At 41.8% G+C, this 18,528-nt stretch overlaps 1 protein-coding gene across 1 annotated transcript in view; it reads left to right on the top strand.

Annotated features, from left to right (window-relative positions):
* The first annotated feature begins 4,925 nt into the window (after window positions 1-4,925).
* The window catches only part of FGF12 (fibroblast growth factor 12), a 390,802-nt gene continuing 377,199 nt past the window's right edge, over window positions 4,926-18,528 (top strand). Inside the window, exon 1 of the mRNA XM_072618871.1 lies at window positions 4,926-5,695. Coding sequence (XP_072474972.1) covers window positions 5,605-5,695 — 91 coding nt within the window. The 5' untranslated portion in view covers window positions 4,926-5,604. The remainder of the gene's footprint in view (window positions 5,696-18,528) is intronic.

The raw sequence follows: 18,528 nt of genomic DNA, 5'->3' as shown, positions 1-18,528 counted from the left end.
GTAGGCCAGTCTGGCTAGAAGATAAAGAGTATGAGGGGGAGTAATGTGAAATAAGTCTGGGGAGGCAGGATGCAGCCAGACTGTGTGAAGGGCTTGAGATGCCAAACAGAAACGTTTGTATTTTCTCATAGAGACAATAGAGGACCAATGGAGTTTCTCTAACTTAGAAGTGACATGATAAGACCTGGGCTTTAGGAAAATTCTTCCATCACCTATTGCAGGCTGAACTGGAGAAAGAAAAGAATGGGGGAAAGAAATAAAGTCATTTTTACTCTAGCCCTGACAAGAGGTGACAGGGACCTGAACTATCATACTGCCTGACTGAATGGACAAAAATAAAAGGGTGTGAGAAATGTTTGGAAAGTATAATTAAAAACAATGAAAGATTAGATAATAGAGTAGATTGTGAGAGGGTGAGGTAGAGTGTGGATTCAAGGGGTAGAGATACCCAGGCTGTGAAAGTGGGAACAGAGAGGACAGTGATGCTATGGACAGAAATAGGTAAATCAAGAGGAGAAAACACTTTGGGGGAAGGAAAAGGAGTTATGCTTTGGACATTTTTACTTTGAGATGCTTTTGATGTATCTAGAAAGTGATGCTGAGCATGTAGTTGGGAAGCAAGAGTGGAGCTTACAAGAAATGAGAGCTTTCAAGGTCAACTGGATAGAAGTGAGAATGAAAGCTATGTGAAGTGATTGACAAGAGAAGTGATGTAGATGAAATCTGGAGAGAGAGAGAAAGAGAGAGAGAGAGAGGAAGGGAGAGGGAGGGAGAGGGAGAGAGAGACAGAGAGAGAGACAGGGAGAGAGAGAAGAGAGAGAGAGAGGGAGAGAGGGAGAGAGAGGGAGAGAGAAGGAGAGAGAGGGAGGGAGAGAGAGACAGAGAGAGAGACAGGGAGAGAGAGGAGAGAGAGGGGGGGGAGAGAGAGAGGGAGAGAGAGAGGGAGAGAGAGGGAGAGAGAGGGAGGGAGAGAGAGGGAGGGAGAGAGAGAGACAGAGAGAGAGACAGGGAGAGAGAGGAGAGAGGGAGAGAGAGAGGGAGAAAGAGAGGGAGAGAGAGAGGGAGGGAGAGAGAGGGAGAGAGAGGGAGGGAGAGAGAGACAGAGAGAGAGACAGGGAGAGAGAGGGAGGGAGAGAGAGACAGAGAGAGAGACAGGGAGAGAGAGGAGAGAGAGGGAGAGAGAGGGAGAGAGAAGGAGAGAGAGGGAGGGAGAGAGAGACAGAGAGAGAGACAGGGAGAGAGAGGAGAGAGAGGGGGGGGAGAGAGAGAGGGAGAGAGAGAGAGGGAGAGAGAGGGAGGGAGAGAGAGGGAGGGAGAGAGACAGAGAGAGAGACAGGGAGAGAGAGGAGAGAGGGAGAGAGAGAGGGAGAGAGAGGGAGGGAGGGAGAGACAGAGAGAGAGACAGGGAGAGAGAGGAGAGAGAGAGAGAGAGAGAGAGGGAGAGAGAGGGAGGGAGAGAGAGACAGGGAGAGAGAGGAGAGAAAGAGAGAGAGGGAGAAAGAGAGGGAGAGAGAGAGGGAGAGAGAGGGAGGGAGAGAGAGACAGAGAGAGAGAGAGAGAGGGAGAGAGAGAGACAGACACAGACACAGACACAGACAAAGATACAGAGAGACAGAGAGAGATGGCTGGTTGGCTGGCCAGGACCAGAACTTCTTTGTGTTCAGGAGGCATTTTTCAAGCACTGTGTTAAGCATTAGGGATTTAAAGACAAACAAACAAAGTGATTCCTGACCTCAAGGGTTTTAATTCTAATGAAGTTAGACCACATATAAAAGGCTGCTGGAAATGAGGGAAAAGAACAGAGGATGTACAGGAGGAGGGGACATGTTGAGCAAATACCATAAAGTGTCATGGAGGCCAGAACCCCAGCAAATTATCAAAACATTCACTGATCAGAGCCAGAAAATGCAAGTTACAGTCCAAATTTCTGGTGGTGTAGGACCAGAGTTAAAAAAGGGCCTGAAAGTGGGGAGAAAAGTAAAGTAGTCAGGAGAGAGTCCTAAGATATAACTACACCTAGAACATGGAGCATAGAGCATGTGATGATTATTCAGTGTAGATGGAGAAAGAGTAGTCAGCATAAGAGGGAGAGAACAAGGCATGAGTGGTGTCCCTATAGCTTAAGGAATAGAGAGAATCCAGGAAAAGGAATTGACCATTGATGTCAAAAACCATGGGGAATTTAAAAAGATGAGGATGAAGACAGGCCCACTGTCTTGAATGATTAAAAAAATATACTGACACTTTTGGAGAGAACAGTTTCAGTCAAGGGAAGTTATGTTGCAAAGAGAATTGAGTGGAACATTTGGAAATGACAGCAACCCACATAGAGGAGGCTTTCCAAGGAGTTTATCTGTGATAGGGAGGGGACATGTATGTGTATGTATATGTACATATATACACATATATGCATGTTTGCATAAGCAGCTGGGGGCTCAGTGGATAGAATGCTGGGCCTGGAGTCAGAAAGACTTGAGTTCAAATCCAACATCAGATACTTAGTAGCTATGTGACCTGGTTAAGTTATTTAGCCTCTGTTTTGCATTAATTTAATTTCCTCAACTCTAAAATGGCAATAGCCACAGCCTTTACTTTGCAGGGTTATTGTGAGGATCGATTGGGATAATATTTGTAAAATGTTTAACAGAGTTCAAATCTCACCTCAGACACTTGACACTCACTAGCTGTGTGGCCTTGGGCAAGTCACCTAACCCCAATTGCCTCATCCTGGGACATCTCCAGTCATCCTGATGAATGTCTGGTCACTGGATTCAGATGGCTGTAGGGGAGAAGTGAGGCTGGTAACCTACACAGCCCTCCCTCACTCAAAACAAAGTCAAGTGCAAGTCATGTCATTATTTCTCTGATGGCATGGTCTTCTTCAGCAATGAATGATGAACACACACACACACACACACACACACTCTCTCTCTATATATATACATACATACATGCATGTGTATATGTGTATACACACATATGCAGATATGAGAGATGTTAGAGAGCAAGCTCCAAAGGAGCACACCCCAACAGTTGAAGGAAGGGCTAGGAGTAGTCTAGCAGTGAGAATCTAGTTGGTGAAATTCATCAGCAAATGCTCGATAGGCACAGAATGCAGCAGTTGTTAGTGTCAAAGGAGTGCTCTACTGACCTGATTTGCTTGACCTCTTGAAAGGTCAAGTGAGATAACATATGCAAAGTACTTTGCAGTCACTAAAGCTCTATAAAATGCTAGTTTATCAGAAACATCAACATTGTTTATTATTTTTATTATAATTTTTACTATTTAGAAAGTTTTTCTTTACTTCCCCGTGTAAACCCTGAAAACTCTCTTGGGTCTTGTGACCTTGGGCTAGAGAGATTCTCACCGTCTGCAGATAGACTCTTTTGTCCCCAACCTCCCTTAACCATGATACCCTTTGTGAGCAGGTACCTCGGTAATCAACAGCCTCTCAGAAAGCTCTGGGCAGCAGGAGTGAATATTTTTAGGTGTTTTCCTTTTTCTAATTGCGTCTCGTCTCCGCGGGGTACTTTGCACAGGTAGAAGCAACAGGTGCGTCAGGCTTATAACTCCCCAAAGGAATTTAGGAGAAGGTTGAAAGTAGCTTTAATAATCTTCTGTCAGAGAAAGCCCTCCAGTGGTCACTGGAGGTACCACTTTAACTAGCTCTTCAAACCGAAGCAGTGCAAGAAAATCAAAGAAAAGCCGCCAGCCAAGATTCAGGACCCAGGAAAGCTCTCATGGCTCCAGCCTCGAGACCCTAGGCAGAACAAAACCCAGGGACCTGGAGATGGCTCAGAGATTGCTGTAGGGTCAAGGTCCTGACACTTCTTTGATCAGATTCCTGAAGTGTTAGTAAGGGCACAAGGTTATGGGGTGGTGTGGACTGGGGCGGGGCGCAGAGTTTCAGAAGAAATACTATGGGAAGAACAGAGCGCGCTTCCTCTGCCTGAACCGCAATAATTTAACGAGGCCGGGGGTGGGGTGGGGGGTGAGGGGGGCGCGAGGGGGAGCTCTGTAACTGTAGTGTGAGAGTGGAAACCTGTGATAACGAAAGGGTAGAAAAAAAGAATTTCTCTGACTACTTTTGGCTCTAGTTACAGAGGCGGGGCAAGGGGAGGAGCGAGGGAGGAAGGGAGGGAGAGGGGGAGAGGGGGAGAGAGAGAGAGAGAGAGAGAGAGAGAGAGAGAGAGAGAGAGAGAGAGAGAGAGAGAGAGAGAGAGAGAGAGATGAAGGAAGAAGAGAGAACAGAGAGAGGAGGAGAGAGTTCCTATGTATCTCTTCACTCCCTAAATACTGCCATCCTTTCTAAGGCGCTACTCCTTGCTGCTGTTGGCACTGAAGTTCTCCTCCCCCACCAACAACACAAACATTCCTCCTTTGTGAAACGGTGATGAAGAGGTAGGACCCGATGAGCAGGATCAAAGGTGACCCTGAGTTAAACTACCTCTCTCTTGTTCCCAACACCCCCCCGCCCCGCCCCCCCACACACAGTCTGTTCTTTGGAGAAAACGCTAAGGGGAAAATAGCTTGCCTCCCACCCCCCACTCCTATCCCATTCCCAAACACTTTCTAAATGGCCCTCACCAATCTCGCAGAAACTCCTCTTTCGCTACTGAATCTTTCTCCACCCCCATCCCTGTCCTCAGCCAATATTTCAGTCACCCTAGCCGCTCGCAACACACACACACACACACACACACACACACACACACACACACACACACACACACACGTACAACTTCTGCGCTCTCTGCTTCCCGGTCACCCCACCCTTCCAGCAACTAGTCCGACTGCGCTGTTTCTGTCTAGTGCCTGTTGTCTTTCCCTTTCCCCATCCCACGCTGATCAGAAAACAACAGTACACCAGAGAGAACGTGTGAGAGAGAGGCAGAGACACAGAAACAGAAATAGAGAGACAGCGAGAGGAAAGAGACAGAAAGACAGTTATATTAAGAAAAATACGAGAGAGAGAGAGAGAGAGAGAGAAAGAGAGAGAGAGAGAGAGAGAGAGAGAGAGAGAGAGAGAGAGAGAGAGAGAGAGAGAGAGAGAGAGAGAGAGAGAGAGAACACGCGAGCAGTGCGAGCGTCAGCTTCCTCCTCGTGGCCTCGGTCCCTGTGGACGTAGACTCGCCTTGTTTCCCAGTAGGGGGCAGGGGCTTCTTCTTCTGGAAGGGATTCACACCAGGTGACATCCGTGGTTCAATCCACCCCCTGCCCACCTCTGGACAAACTGGCTTCTTTGAAAAGTCCTGAAGTGTTTCGTTTTGGCAAGTTGGGGTGTGGTGGTCGTGTTAGCTGCTGCCCCACCATCTCGCTGCCGACTCCGGGAACAGAGCGGAGCCGTCCAGCCCTTGGACCCTTTGAGGCCTGCCAACATCTTGGCCAGTCTTTTCTGGACCCAGGCCTTGGGCGTCTGGACTCCTGACTTTAGCTTCCTTTCCATCCTGACCGAACCATCGATGAACCCACTCCCTGTATCCAGCGAGCCGCGGAGCATGGGCGTGGACGCTTCCTTTAGCGGGGAGCCCGGGCTCTGGTTGGACGCTTAACAGAGGCGGGTAGGGAGGGGAGTCCCAGAGCCCCAAACACAAACTCGATCCATGAAGATTCTGGGGCTTTTCCTGAAGAAAGGAGTGCTTATGCTGCAGTGTCTCTGTGGAAGGCGCCTGAGATCCAGCAATAGCCCAAGTGGTGAGAAAACGCCCCCTCCCCCAGCCCTGTAAGGCACAGGTGCTCTCCCTGCCCCCCCCCCCCCACCCCCAGGCCCTTCCTTTATCTGTGGCTGAAAGAGAACCTGAGCCAACCTACGCCACCTTCCCCCACCTGTCTTCTTTCTTTAGTCGTTCACTGGGCCGTGAGAAGAGACCCCCTCCACCCTCCACCTTTTATTGTTAACACATCTTCCCTCCCCTCCCTACCCCGCCCCAGCTGCCCCTTTGATCGCCGAAGTTATCACCAGGTTTTTAGACCATCTTAGCTCTTGCTCAGTCAGTAATTGGGCTCCTCCAGTCTTTCACTTGGTGGTTAAAGGGCCAGACTCTGCGGTTTCTCTCCCTCTTCCTCACTCCCAGAGGACACCCAGGTAAGGAGACTTGTCCCTTTGAGTGGCTGAAGGTTGTGTCCTAGAAGTTTGTGGCTCAGTTGGTTCAACACAGGAGAGCCCAATGGGGAAGGTAGTTGGAAAATTATGAGTCCTGGTATTCTCTGGAACATAGAGATCTGGTTGGCTTTGGAGAGCAAGCTCTGGTTTCCGAGATAATGAGTCCTGTTGACGCTGTCAGAGGTGCAGAAACAACCCGGTAGCTATTTTCCCCTTTGGGTCATCGAAAGCTCACACTGTCCAGCCTCCCGCAGGGGCAACTATCGCTTTCCCGATAGCACTTCTATTTTTAAAGAAAGTCACTGAGACAACTAAACTATCTGAGTGAAATCGCCCTAGGTTCAGTTTGCAAAAAAAAAAAGTGTAAATCCAGCCTTTGATTGCTTTTCTGTCACTTTGATTGCTTTTCTGTCATTTATAAGTAAAAGAAATACAATTTTAAGATGTCACTTCCTTCCTTCCTTCCTTCCTTCCTTCCTTCCTTCCTTCCTTCCTTCCTTCCTTCCTTCCTTCCTTCCTTCCTTCCTTCCTTCCTTCCTTCCTCTCATTTGCTTTCTCTACCTCCTTCCCTCCCTTCCTCCTTCTTTTTCCCCTCCTTTCTTGTCTTCTATGTTACCATAGTTATTTTTCTAAACTTTTAGAGTGGGATAGGGTCCTGTTTCTCGTTTATACGTATTCTCCTAAAATTAATATCCATTTTATTCATCCTTTCAAGCATCTTTTAGGTTATTTGCATATAGATAAAGATATATTGGGGGCAGCAAAGATAAAAGCTCTGGTCCTGAAGTCAGATGGACCAAAGTTCAAATCTGATCTCAGGCACTTACTTGTTGTGTGAACCTTGACAAATTACTTAACATCTATCTGCCTAAAAACTGAAGAAATAAATGGAAAACCACTCCAATAATTTTGCCAATAAAACACCATGGGCTGTTGAAAAACTGGGTCATGAAGAGTTAATGACGGAACAGCAGGAAGAAACATATATGCATATACATCTGATAATACAAGAATCTTGCTATGTTAGATTCTCAGGACATTTGAGGAAATCTGTCTTTAAATCAGTGACAAATTAATTTTTTTAACTTTATCTGGAGTTTAAAAGAACCACTGAAATTGGTATGTATGTAAGATGAAAAAAGTTGTATAATTATCCCTTATTTATTTCTAACTCTGCTTTAAAATCCAGCTTTGTTATGTTAGTATGGCAGTAAATCTTCATGGGCAACTTTGCATTGCTGTGGCAGCTTGAGAACTTCAGTGCAAGTTTCTTATTAGCCAGTTAAGAAGCTCTAGCATGCACCTAATAGTGAAATAACAACTCAGGTATTTAGAGAGGGTGATGGGTTGACTGAATGATGCTGTTACTTTTTCCCCCCTAGAAAGGTCTTCTATAACAACACAGTATTTAAAAGAAAATACAACTACCTTAGCATAACAATATGCTCTGGGTTAATACTAAATGGGATGTGGATTTATTCCTTAAAAATCAATTTGAATTTTGTGTTTGCAGCCATTTTACATGACACTGTTCTGAAATATGGACATCATATATAGTTTAATGTTGCTTGGATTAAAAGATAAATTGTGAAGTATTTAATTTATAATTTATTATTTTGAAGCCTTAAAATGTTGGGATATGCTTCTAACTTTAAAAAAAGGGAATTAGTTATTAGTCACTATGATTTTTTTTAAACATGAAGATAACTTGTTCTTTTGTATGTTATCAGGTGGTTGCTATTTTCAGAACAGGTTGTGAGATCTCAAGATTTGCTGCATATCTAAAAAGTGTCATACTAAATTAACTTTAAAAATCAGACATTTGCCACTCACTTATTCAAAAGGATGCCTACTAACAGATCCAAAAGAGAGATAAGACGTACAGTTTTGTGGAAGAGACACCGTTTCTCCCCCATATTGTATCAATTTAAGATTGTTCCTCCTTCCCTCCATTATTTACCTTTGCCTTGCTCTCTACCTCACTTCTACACCTTGAGATTCAGTTTTCTACAAAATAAATCATGGATTTCCTTCCATTTGTGTCATAGACAGACCATACTATTCTTTGCGAGCTATCAAGCCTCTGAGACTCAGTTCACTTCCAGGAAGCAGATTATAGATTTATCATTTCTTTGTGATGAGAGTGATTATTTTCTTATTTTGTGTTTGGATATTTTTATGTATTCACAGTGAATTTCTTTTTAAACTACCTTCCACTTTTAGGCAGGCATATGCATACAAATCTATATGTGGATTGGCTCTTATACCTAGTGGAAACTACTGTAGTGGAAGGTTGAGGGACATCCTGAAGACACTGAACAGAGGACTGGTGGAAGCTGAAGCCTGGAGCTTGCTCAGCTTCCTTCATGTGCTGAGGAATTGAAGGAACTCTATGCAAACAAGTCAGTTCTTTGCTCTGAGATCATTAGACAAATGGGACCCTGGTAATCATTCTTGCTTAGTGTGTCCCTTCACGTAATTTAACTTCTATCTCTGTTACTGTGCTTCTCCCCTACCACAGACACAATCCCTTGAAAAAAATAATATAATGTTTAAGTGAACTGGGAGTCTATCGATAAAAGTCAGAGAATAAGGAGGATTGAAATTTCCAAACAGTTTTTCCTCAGGGTATTTACCATTGTCAAGTTTTTCTGGTCCAGTTATCGGATGAAGCTTTTCATGGAAAACACTTTCCTCAATGTCCCTGACTTTTCTTTTTATTAATACTTTCTCTTTTTTCTTAATTAGGAGATAACAGTCTCACTCAGCAACCTACACACATGGCAATGAATTAATTTAAATTACTAAAGAGTTTTCAATACGATATTTACCTTTAAGTAACTCTGTATCACCATCAATCAATAAAGAGGCATTTATTAATCACTAGGTGACATTTCATACCCTCAACACCAGGCACTGTGTTAAGTTTGGGGAATATTTAAAACAAACAAACATGAAAATAGTCGCTTCCCTAAAAGAGCTTATATTCTAATGGGGGAGACAACCTGTGCATAAATGAAGTAGACACGTAGGAGGCCAAAGAAACTTTGGGAAAGACACTTGCTTCAGGGAATCAAAGGCTGAGATATTCAGGAGACGCCTTTCCCAGGCTCTCTATCTGGCTCCTCTCTCTCTTCTCTCTCTCTCTCTCTCTCTCTCTCTCTCTCTCTCTCTCTCTCTCTCTCTCTCTCCCTCCCTCCTTCCCTCCCTCCCTCGCTCCCTCCCTCCCTCTCTCCATTCCTTCCCTCCCCACTCTCTCCCGCCCTCCTACCATTGAGCACACTAGTTGGTCCTCAAATTCTAGAATTATTATCTATTTTAATGTCTCTTCAGAATTACTAAAAACTGTTTCCCCTTGGGGAAAAGTTAATGAAGAATAATTGGTGATGACCATTTCATTATCTCTGTTGGGATATCTGCCTTAGGTGGATTTGATGCTGGAGACATCAAATTCTTCATTCTTTCAATGGGATTTCACATGTTATTGGATGTAGATCTGAACCCAGTGACCAAAATCAGGACCATGATTATAGTCTTTTGATTTTAATATTGTTTTAATGTTTTTGTTTCCTTAATCTGACAACCAGGCAACTTAGATTCCCAGGGCCACTTTCCAGAGCTGAACGTCAGAGTATTCATGTGATTTGGTGAAAATGACTAAGGATGTTGGGGCCTAGAGAGGTGAGCCAGATCACTCAAACTAGATAGGACTGAAACTTTGTCTGGACTGTAGCTATATAAATTGCAAGCTCATGCCCCCCACCCTTGAGGCAACATGCTGTCTCTCTATTTTTATGTGATATGAACAGCATATTTTTGTTTTTCTAAAGTTCTTCATTTAATGTGGCTGGGATATGCAAAGGTTAATCACACCAGGAGGGAAATGTGTCTAACACAAAATAATACTAATTGTAGAGGCTATAAATTGGTCACAGCATAGATACATCTAAAAGCTTCTGAATAAATGGTAAGGTTTTTACCTTAAAACAGCAGGTACCTTGATCATTTTTAGTAAATCTTTTAGTGGAGATCATGTCAATACTTTAACATAAGTGCTGGCCTCACAGAACAGCTTCTGAGTCCTATTTGGGGCAGGGATGTGAAGGATGGTTAAGTGGCAGAGACAAATTGCTCAAGATTTCGGGAATTTTCTTTCTGAAAACTTAGAAGCTACACAGAGGATCTTGGCAGTTGAGCATTCACTCTCCACTCATCTTTGGAAGTCATGAAGCAGTACTTCATAAGTGTTCTCTTGTCATATTATTCTAGGATATCATGATGATATCCCTCAGAAGACAGTGATCTATCAGCACAGATCAGGGGTGTATAGCCCATAGTATTTGGCCTTTCAAATGCCAAGATTGTTATCATAGCCTTAACTTAATACTCACTCCTCCCTAATGACAATGAATTCCTGAGAATCTTCTCCATTACTGACCATAAATCATTTCATATCCTTAACATGCTATTCCTGGAAGAGGAGTCAGAATACTCCTTGCTCCCTACTGCCAATTCCACACTCTCCTCTTGCCTTCATCACTGTGTAATCCCTTGTCTTTTTATGCCCACTCATTTACAAATTTCTACATCATCTATCTCATGGTGTCATTTATTTACTGGTTATTCACCACTTTTGTTCTGAAGGATTTCAGCACCTAAGTTATCATCTTCCTCTTTTCTTCAACTGACTTTATAGTGAATGACCATTATTCACATAGATACTTCCTGAAACTCACTAACCTCCCAATTTCCCAGTCTCTTTAAGTCTCTCAACCTCAACTACACATAGAAGTTGTCATTCACTGGATCTTACCATTACTCACACTTTCTTAATTAGAAGCTCTGACATACATCTCTCTTATATACGCCTAGTATTCTAATCTTTTCTTTGCCACATCCCTTTTAAACCTATCTATACTTCACTGACATCAACATTTCCAAAATGGCAACTTCTCCTTACTTTCTTCAGCTATTATCTTCACTCTGACTTAACGTTTCTCCCTTTCCACTTTTTAACTTGACACTCTCCCTTGCCTTTGAATCCCTCATCTGCTTGACCTATCACTACCCATCAGTTGTCAAATAAGAGCTCTGATTTACTTCTGTCATTTACCTGATCTGCTCCTATTCATGGGCTCCTGAACAGAACAGGAGGAACTCATGCAACCATGCTTACTGAGAAGATTATGCATTCATGCCATCTAATGTCAGCCAGTACCTCGCTGCTGCAAGACAGTTACTTTATTCCCACCTAAATGATTCCCTTTCTGACTCCCCACCGAACTATTCCAAATATTCTCTTCACGCCTTAAGCCTCCCATACCTTCCCTCCTCTTCTTCTAAAGTAGAGGACAGTACTTCTTAATTTATTGAAAAAATTAAGGCGATTTAATCAGAGCTTCATATACTGTCTTCATCTTAAAACCTCTTGACATCACTACATACTCTCTTCTCCTTTTCCCCAGTCTCTGACAAAAAAAGAGCCCTTCTCTGTGTAAAATTTTTACATCTCCCCATATATGCTTGGTCCCATACCTTTCTATCTTTTCCATAAGATTGAAAAATCATTCCTTCTTTTATTCCAACAATTTTCAACTCCTTACTGTATAACCTATACGCTTGTTTCATCCCTCCTGTCTTCAAATATACCTAAGTCTTCCCTATCCTTAAAAAAACAAAATAATTTACTAATTCTATCATCTCTTCAAATGATCCTCCTATAGCTCTCCTCCTTTTCTTGGATAAACTCCTAGAAATATTTGTCTGCATTTTTATTTCCCTTACTCTCTCAATTCTTTTCAATCTGGCTTCCAATCCAACTGCAACTCTTTTCTACATAGTTATTGATGATAACATTTGCCAGATATTATGTCCTTTTGTTAGTCTTCATCCTTCTCAACCTATCTTATACATTTGGCACTGTCGCCCATAATTTATTTCAAGATATTCTTTTATTATTATGTTTTCATCCTCTTTCCAGATCATCTCCTATTTGTCTGATCTTTCTTTTGTCTGTTCTGCTGACTCATCATCCAAGTCATACCTCTCAACTATGGATGGAACCCCAAGTTCTCTTTGAAGGTCCCCTCTTTTCTCTCTACATTTTCCTTCTTAACCTCATCAGATCCTGTGAGACTGATTATAATTTCTATGCAGATGACTCACTGAACTATATCCACGAACTCATTTTTGGTCTATCCCTTGGGCTACAGTCCTCCATCATCAATTGCCCATTGGACATTTCAAACTGGAGGTCCCAGGGGCAACCGAAACTAAACGCATCCAAAGTGGTTCATTCATTATTCATTATCTCTCCCCCAAATCCGCCCTTCTTTCAAGTTTACCTGTTTCCGTAAAAAGTGTGATCATCCTTCTCATTCCAATTACAAGCTGTCCACACTCTGTAACTCCTCAGTCTTCTTCACACATGCACACACATACACACACACACACACATTACTACCTGGGCATCTTTTTTTATCCAATCTCATCTTTATACTTCAACAGTTATCACCTAGTTTAGAGTTTCATCACCTCTAACCTGGATTATTGAACATTTTCTAATCATTTTCCCCACCTCAAGGCTATCTGATGTTGATTCTGTCCTGTTCGCTGCTGACAAAGTGATAATGCTCATTTGACCATATCAGTCTTTTTTTTTAAAAAAGTAACTCTAATGACTCCTTATAGATTTTAGGATTAAAAAAATTCATATTTTCTTTCTTTCTTCTTTTTCTCCAACTTGTTTTTCTTAAAGCACATCATAAACTAGCTTCAAACTACCTTTCTTGCCTTGTTGTACACACTCATTTTTCTACCCTCAGTGATCTAGAAAAAACTAACACCTTTTTTCTCTTTCTTATACACCACACTCAATCTTCTATCTCTATAGCCTTGAATCATCCATCTGCCAGGCTTGGGATGTATTCCCTCCTTCCCTCCACCCCATAGTATCCCTCCAGTCCTTCACTAATAGCAAGCTAATATTTCTATAGTTCATAGACTTCTGAAGAGTTTTATGTATATTATATTATTTGATCCTTACAATGACCCTGGGAGATAGGGACTATTAATATCACCATCTTACAGATTAGGACACTCATACATGGAGGGTTTAATTGAATTGTCCAGGAGGATCATCCAGGTTGTAAGCATCAGTGGTCAGATTCGAACTCAGGTCCTCCTCACTTCAAGCCCGCTCTTCACTATCTTATCTATCTTACTCCAGATGAAGCACCACCTTCTTAAAAAAATTAAAGTTTTGAGTTCCAAATTATATCCCTCCTTTCTACTCCCTCCCTGAGATCATAAGCAATTAGTTACAGATTATACATGTGCAGTTATGTAAAACATTTCCATATTAGTCATTTTGTACAAGAAGACTTGAAAAAGAAAAAAAATGAAAGAAAAAAGTGAAAAAGAGCATGGTTTGATCTGTGTTCAAACGATATCAGTTCCTCTATGGAGGCAGATAGTATGCTTTATCATTACTCATTTGTGATTGTCTTGGATCGTTGTGTTGCTGAGAACAGCCATGTCATTCACAGATCTTCATTGAACAATACTGCTGTTATTTTGTGCAACATTCCCCTGGTTCTGTTCACTTCACTATGCATCAGTTTACAGAAGTCTTTCCAGGTTTTTCTGAAGTCATCCTGCCTGTCCTTTCTTATAGTATTCCATTATAATCATATACCACAGCTTGTCTAGCCATTCCCCAACTGATGAGTATGCCTTCAATTTCCAATTCTTAGCCAGTCACTACAGAAATCGTTGCTATGAATACTTTTGTACAAATGGATCCTTTCCCCCTTTTTTGTATGTCTTTGGGACACAGACCTAGCAGTGGTTTTGCTGGAACAAAGGGAATGCATAGCTTCATAGTTCTTTAGGCCTTGTTCCAAATTGCTCTCCAGAATGGTTTGGATCAGTTCACAACTCCACCAACAGTGCATTAGTGTCCAAGTTTTCCCACATCCACGCCAACATCCAAAATTTTTCCTTTTTTGTCATATTAGCCAACCTGATAGGTGTGAGGTGGTACCTCAGAATTGTTTTAATTTGCATTTCTCTAATCAAAAGTGATTTAGAGCATTTTTATATGCCTTTGGATAGCTTTAATTTCTTTGTCTGAAAACTGCCTGTTCATATCCTTTGACCATTATCAATTGGGGAATGGCTTATATTCGTATAAATTTGACTCCTCATTCTATATATTTGAGAAAGTAGGCCTTTATCAAAGGTGCCTGTTGCAAATTTCCCTCCCCCCTCCCCCATCAGTTTTAGGCTTTACTTATTATTTTGGCAGCATTGGTTTTGTTTGTGTAAAAACTTTTTAAAAAAATTTTTGTGGATTCAAAATTATCTGTTTTAGATTTTGTAATGCTCTGCATCTTCTTTGGTCTTAAACTCTTCCCTTATTCACAAATCTGACATAATCTATTCCATGCTCTCTTAATTTATCACGCACTATATCTATATGAAGCCTTCCCTGATCTTCTCAACTGCTAATCCTCCTAAAATACTTATATTTAACTACTTTTATTTACCTATGTTATGCACACACGTGCATGTGTGTATACATATTACATATATGTATACACACATGTTTACACATTATTGCTATTGCTTCAGGCAGAATGTGTTCTTTGTGAATAGGGATTATTTTATTCATTAATATTTTCACCAATTAGTGCAATCTGGTACTTAGTAGGCATGTTGTCAATGCTTGTTAATTGATTGATTTGGGGGGAGTCATCTGTAAAGGGGTGATTGTGGAAGCACTGATCATGGTTTAGATGAGTAAACACGAGAATGTAGAGTGCAAAGAGAGAAGGACTGTAGCAGACCCTTGACTGCCACCCAAATTAGGGGCTTTGGAAGAGAAGAGAAATCAGTGATAAAACAAAACAACAGTTAGAGACAGAAACTGTGGATTATTGGATCCATACATTTTGGGAAGGAGAGATAATTCAGTAGAAGGGCATAATTAATAGTGTGGAAAGCTCTTCAGCATCCATGGAGGATAAGAGGGAAAACTCATTTCATTGAGTGATTATAAAATCATCAACAACTTTCGAGAGAGTGGTAGCTGGGATGGAAGCCATATTACAAAATAAATGGTTGAGAAAAAACTTGGAAGTGAGGATTCAGATATAGCATGGGTGTGTGTGTGTGTGTGTGTGTGTGTGTGTGTGTGTGAAACTTTTTCCCCAAAATATTTAGCAAGGAATAGGACAAGACAAAGACAATGTTCATCTATTAAGCTGTCTTACCTGGGCTCAAGTCTGACAGTGATGGCTCCTCTTGGAAGTGCCTAAGTACCTTCCATTCTTGGAAATGTGGATTCATAGTCAGAAGAAACCTACTTTCAAATTCCACCTCTGAAATTTACATCTGCGCCTCTTGGTAAGTCACTCAACTTCTCTGGACTTAGTTTATTTATGTCCAGATTTGAACTAGTGATAGCAACTACTGGACAGCATAGTTTGGTGGATTAAATGAGAACATATATACAAGTACACTTTCCAAAGCATACCAGGTTAGGTGGATGCTCTTTGTTGTAATAGGGTCTCCCTGCTGGCTATCTTTATGCCAGTATTATCATTTCCACTTTAAACTTAGGGGAAACTCAGAAACTGAAAAGAGAAGGGAGTTGGTCTAATCTAATCCATTCCCATCGAATTCAGCTATTATTTATGAAGTGCCATAGTAGGATGAGCACTATACTAGGCACTGGAGAAGGGGGGTTCAGAACTAAAATGAAGATATCAAGGCTTTCATGTTAGGACTGAAATAGAACCCCAATTTTCTTATTGTTCTAGTTAACTTGTGACTTTGAATTCCCCCTAAGCCTTCCTCTAGCTGGACTGTAAGGGAATCACGGATGCTTAGTACCCTGGAGCTTCTTTTGAACCATCCTTGGTGCTCATTATCTCCTCATCTTTGCAACTGGTAGATAACTTTCTGACCTGAGTGAAAGAACAGCCAGCTGAAGGATTAGAATGGGAAATTGTTTATTCGTAAAGTTTCAAATGAGGGGAAAAGCATAAATAAGAGATTCCTGGAAATGTCATAGCCTTGATGGAATGAGCCAATTAGTAGGGGACGAAAAAGAACTTAACTTGGGATTTCTTTTATAAATAAAGGCAGCGTGGTGTAATGGGGAGTCCCCTGTACATGGAGTCAAGGGTTCCTGAGAGGCAGCATGGCGGCCGGCACACAGCAGGCATTGGTTAAATGTTTGTTTATTGATTTATCAGCTCTAAATCTTGCCTCATGCTTCCAGGCCATGGGATCATAGGAAAATCAATGAACTTCTCTGAACCTCAGCTTCTCATCTGTAAAATGGAGAACAGAATAGCTGGAATAATTAATTCAAAAGATTGCTGGGAAGATGAAATTAAGTCACGTGAAGTTTTTTAAACTTGAGAGCACTAAACAAATGGCATCCATGGCTAACATGATTTTGGCGATCAGAGTGGAAAATGGGATTGCTGCATTTTGTTATTTTTTCTCTCATTGGCATGGTGGGTATCCTGGGTCTGGCACTTAATTTTTCTTGACTTGCTGTCTCTTCAATGTGTGCCTTATTACTTTTCTTACTGAGATTTGAATGTCCATTGATGCTTCAAGGGACTTTAAGCTCCTTGCTTCAAAGTGCCATTTAGATTGAATAGCCCTTCAGGATCATGGCTGCTGAGTTCCTTTTACCCTGATGTTGGACAATCTGGTCTGGCCACTTAGCTTTGAGTGCAATGGTTTGTCTACCTTGTCTAAAGGGTAACAGAGATGTAGTTCATTTCATCACTCTTGCAGACTTTGAGGAGAGCAGCAGGGCAAACCACTTTGCTTTTATTTCCTTCGCTTTCAAATAAGGTCAGGTTGGTGCCTGCAGAGCATGTTAATCATGACAGGAGACCCATTCTGGGCCCCAATCCAGCCCAGCTTGTAAGGACTGGTCACAGATAATAAAGAGGAGTTTCCACCATTCATCTCCAAAGCCTAGAAGTTCCAAAACAAGCCAACAGCCCCTCCCCTACTTGTGTCATATCTCATTTTCATGAGTCTTCCTATGCAACTCTTTCTTCAAAATGAGATCTTTCCCCTGGGTTCCCCTGGGTTTTCCCTGAGTTTGGCACACAGTGGGTTAAATAGGAAGTAAAGAAAAGAAGCAAGCAGGTTCATCAATAAATACAAATGTTCCCAAAAGAACCTGGAACATTTGTATTTATTGATGAGCCTGCTTGGGTGGATTCTTACGGCTGATAGAAATCACCAGCATCTCTTTCCTTCCAGTTATAAATTAAATCCCCTCTACAACTTATCTGTCAAGGGGCTGCCACACAGCCACTGAAGACCTTGAAGACCTCATTCAAACTCTTGAAGCAGCCTATTGCACTACTGTATAACCCTCGTCACTGGGAAGTTCCTCTTGACATTACCTTAAATCTTCTCTTTAATAAAGTGATATGAGAGGAAGCAGAAGTGAGCTTCCCTCCTAGGACTCAGGCAGAGGAAGCCCATGACTTTCTCTGCATGAAAATAGCAGTCATGAAACTCTCAGGTCTTCTATTCCCCATGCTAGACATCTCTCATCCATTCAGTAGATCCTTAGATAGCATGGCTCCTTGTCCCCTTGCCTTCCCAGGAATTCTCTTGTGGTTGGACATTGCCGTGGACTTTCTAAATTGTGCTACACATCCCTGAACACAATATCCAAGATGAGGTCTAAAAATGGAAGAATATAGTGTGACTGTCAGCTCCTAAACTGTGGACACTGTCTCCTGACTAAGGCAAGCTAAAACCATCACAGATTTGTGTGTTTGCTTGGTTCGGTTTGGACTTTGGGGGCACCATATTGCTCTGGTGACTCAAACTAAGCCTGACATGCACTAAAACACCCACATCTTGTTTTGTTTGCTTTCTAAAACCAGTTATGACACTGAAAATGACAAAATTAGATATCTTGCATATTATACTGCACCCTCTGCTCCTGCCCTCCCTACATGTAACTTCAAAGAGTAAAAACTACATAAAATGTACTGACAAGAAGAGACAGTGAATCAAGTGCTGTGTTTGCAGTCAGGAGGAGCTGAGTTTGAACCTTCCTCAGATACTTCGTAGATGTGTGAAACTGAGAAGTCACCGATTCTTTCAGATCCTCATTTTCCTCATCTATAAAATTAAGGGCTTGGACTCCATGACCTCCATGGTTCATTCTAGGTCTAGAATTTATAAAGTAAATGTTTCCACTATCCCTTGGATGATTTTATAAAGTGGAGTCTGGGAAATAATGAAACAGCTCCATTTCTTGAACTTTCTGAGCTGTGTATTTTCATTGTTGTACATGTTTTCTTTTGACCAGAAAGTCATGAAATTATTCATTTGTTACTGCTATTTATTGAATACCTATATGCTATTT

The sequence above is a fragment of the Notamacropus eugenii genome, chromosome 6, assembly GCF_028372415.1.
Source record: "Notamacropus eugenii isolate mMacEug1 chromosome 6, mMacEug1.pri_v2, whole genome shotgun sequence".
NCBI lineage: Eukaryota > Metazoa > Chordata > Mammalia > Diprotodontia > Macropodidae > Notamacropus > Notamacropus eugenii.
This window is presented reverse-complemented; position numbering and strand designations above follow the sequence as displayed.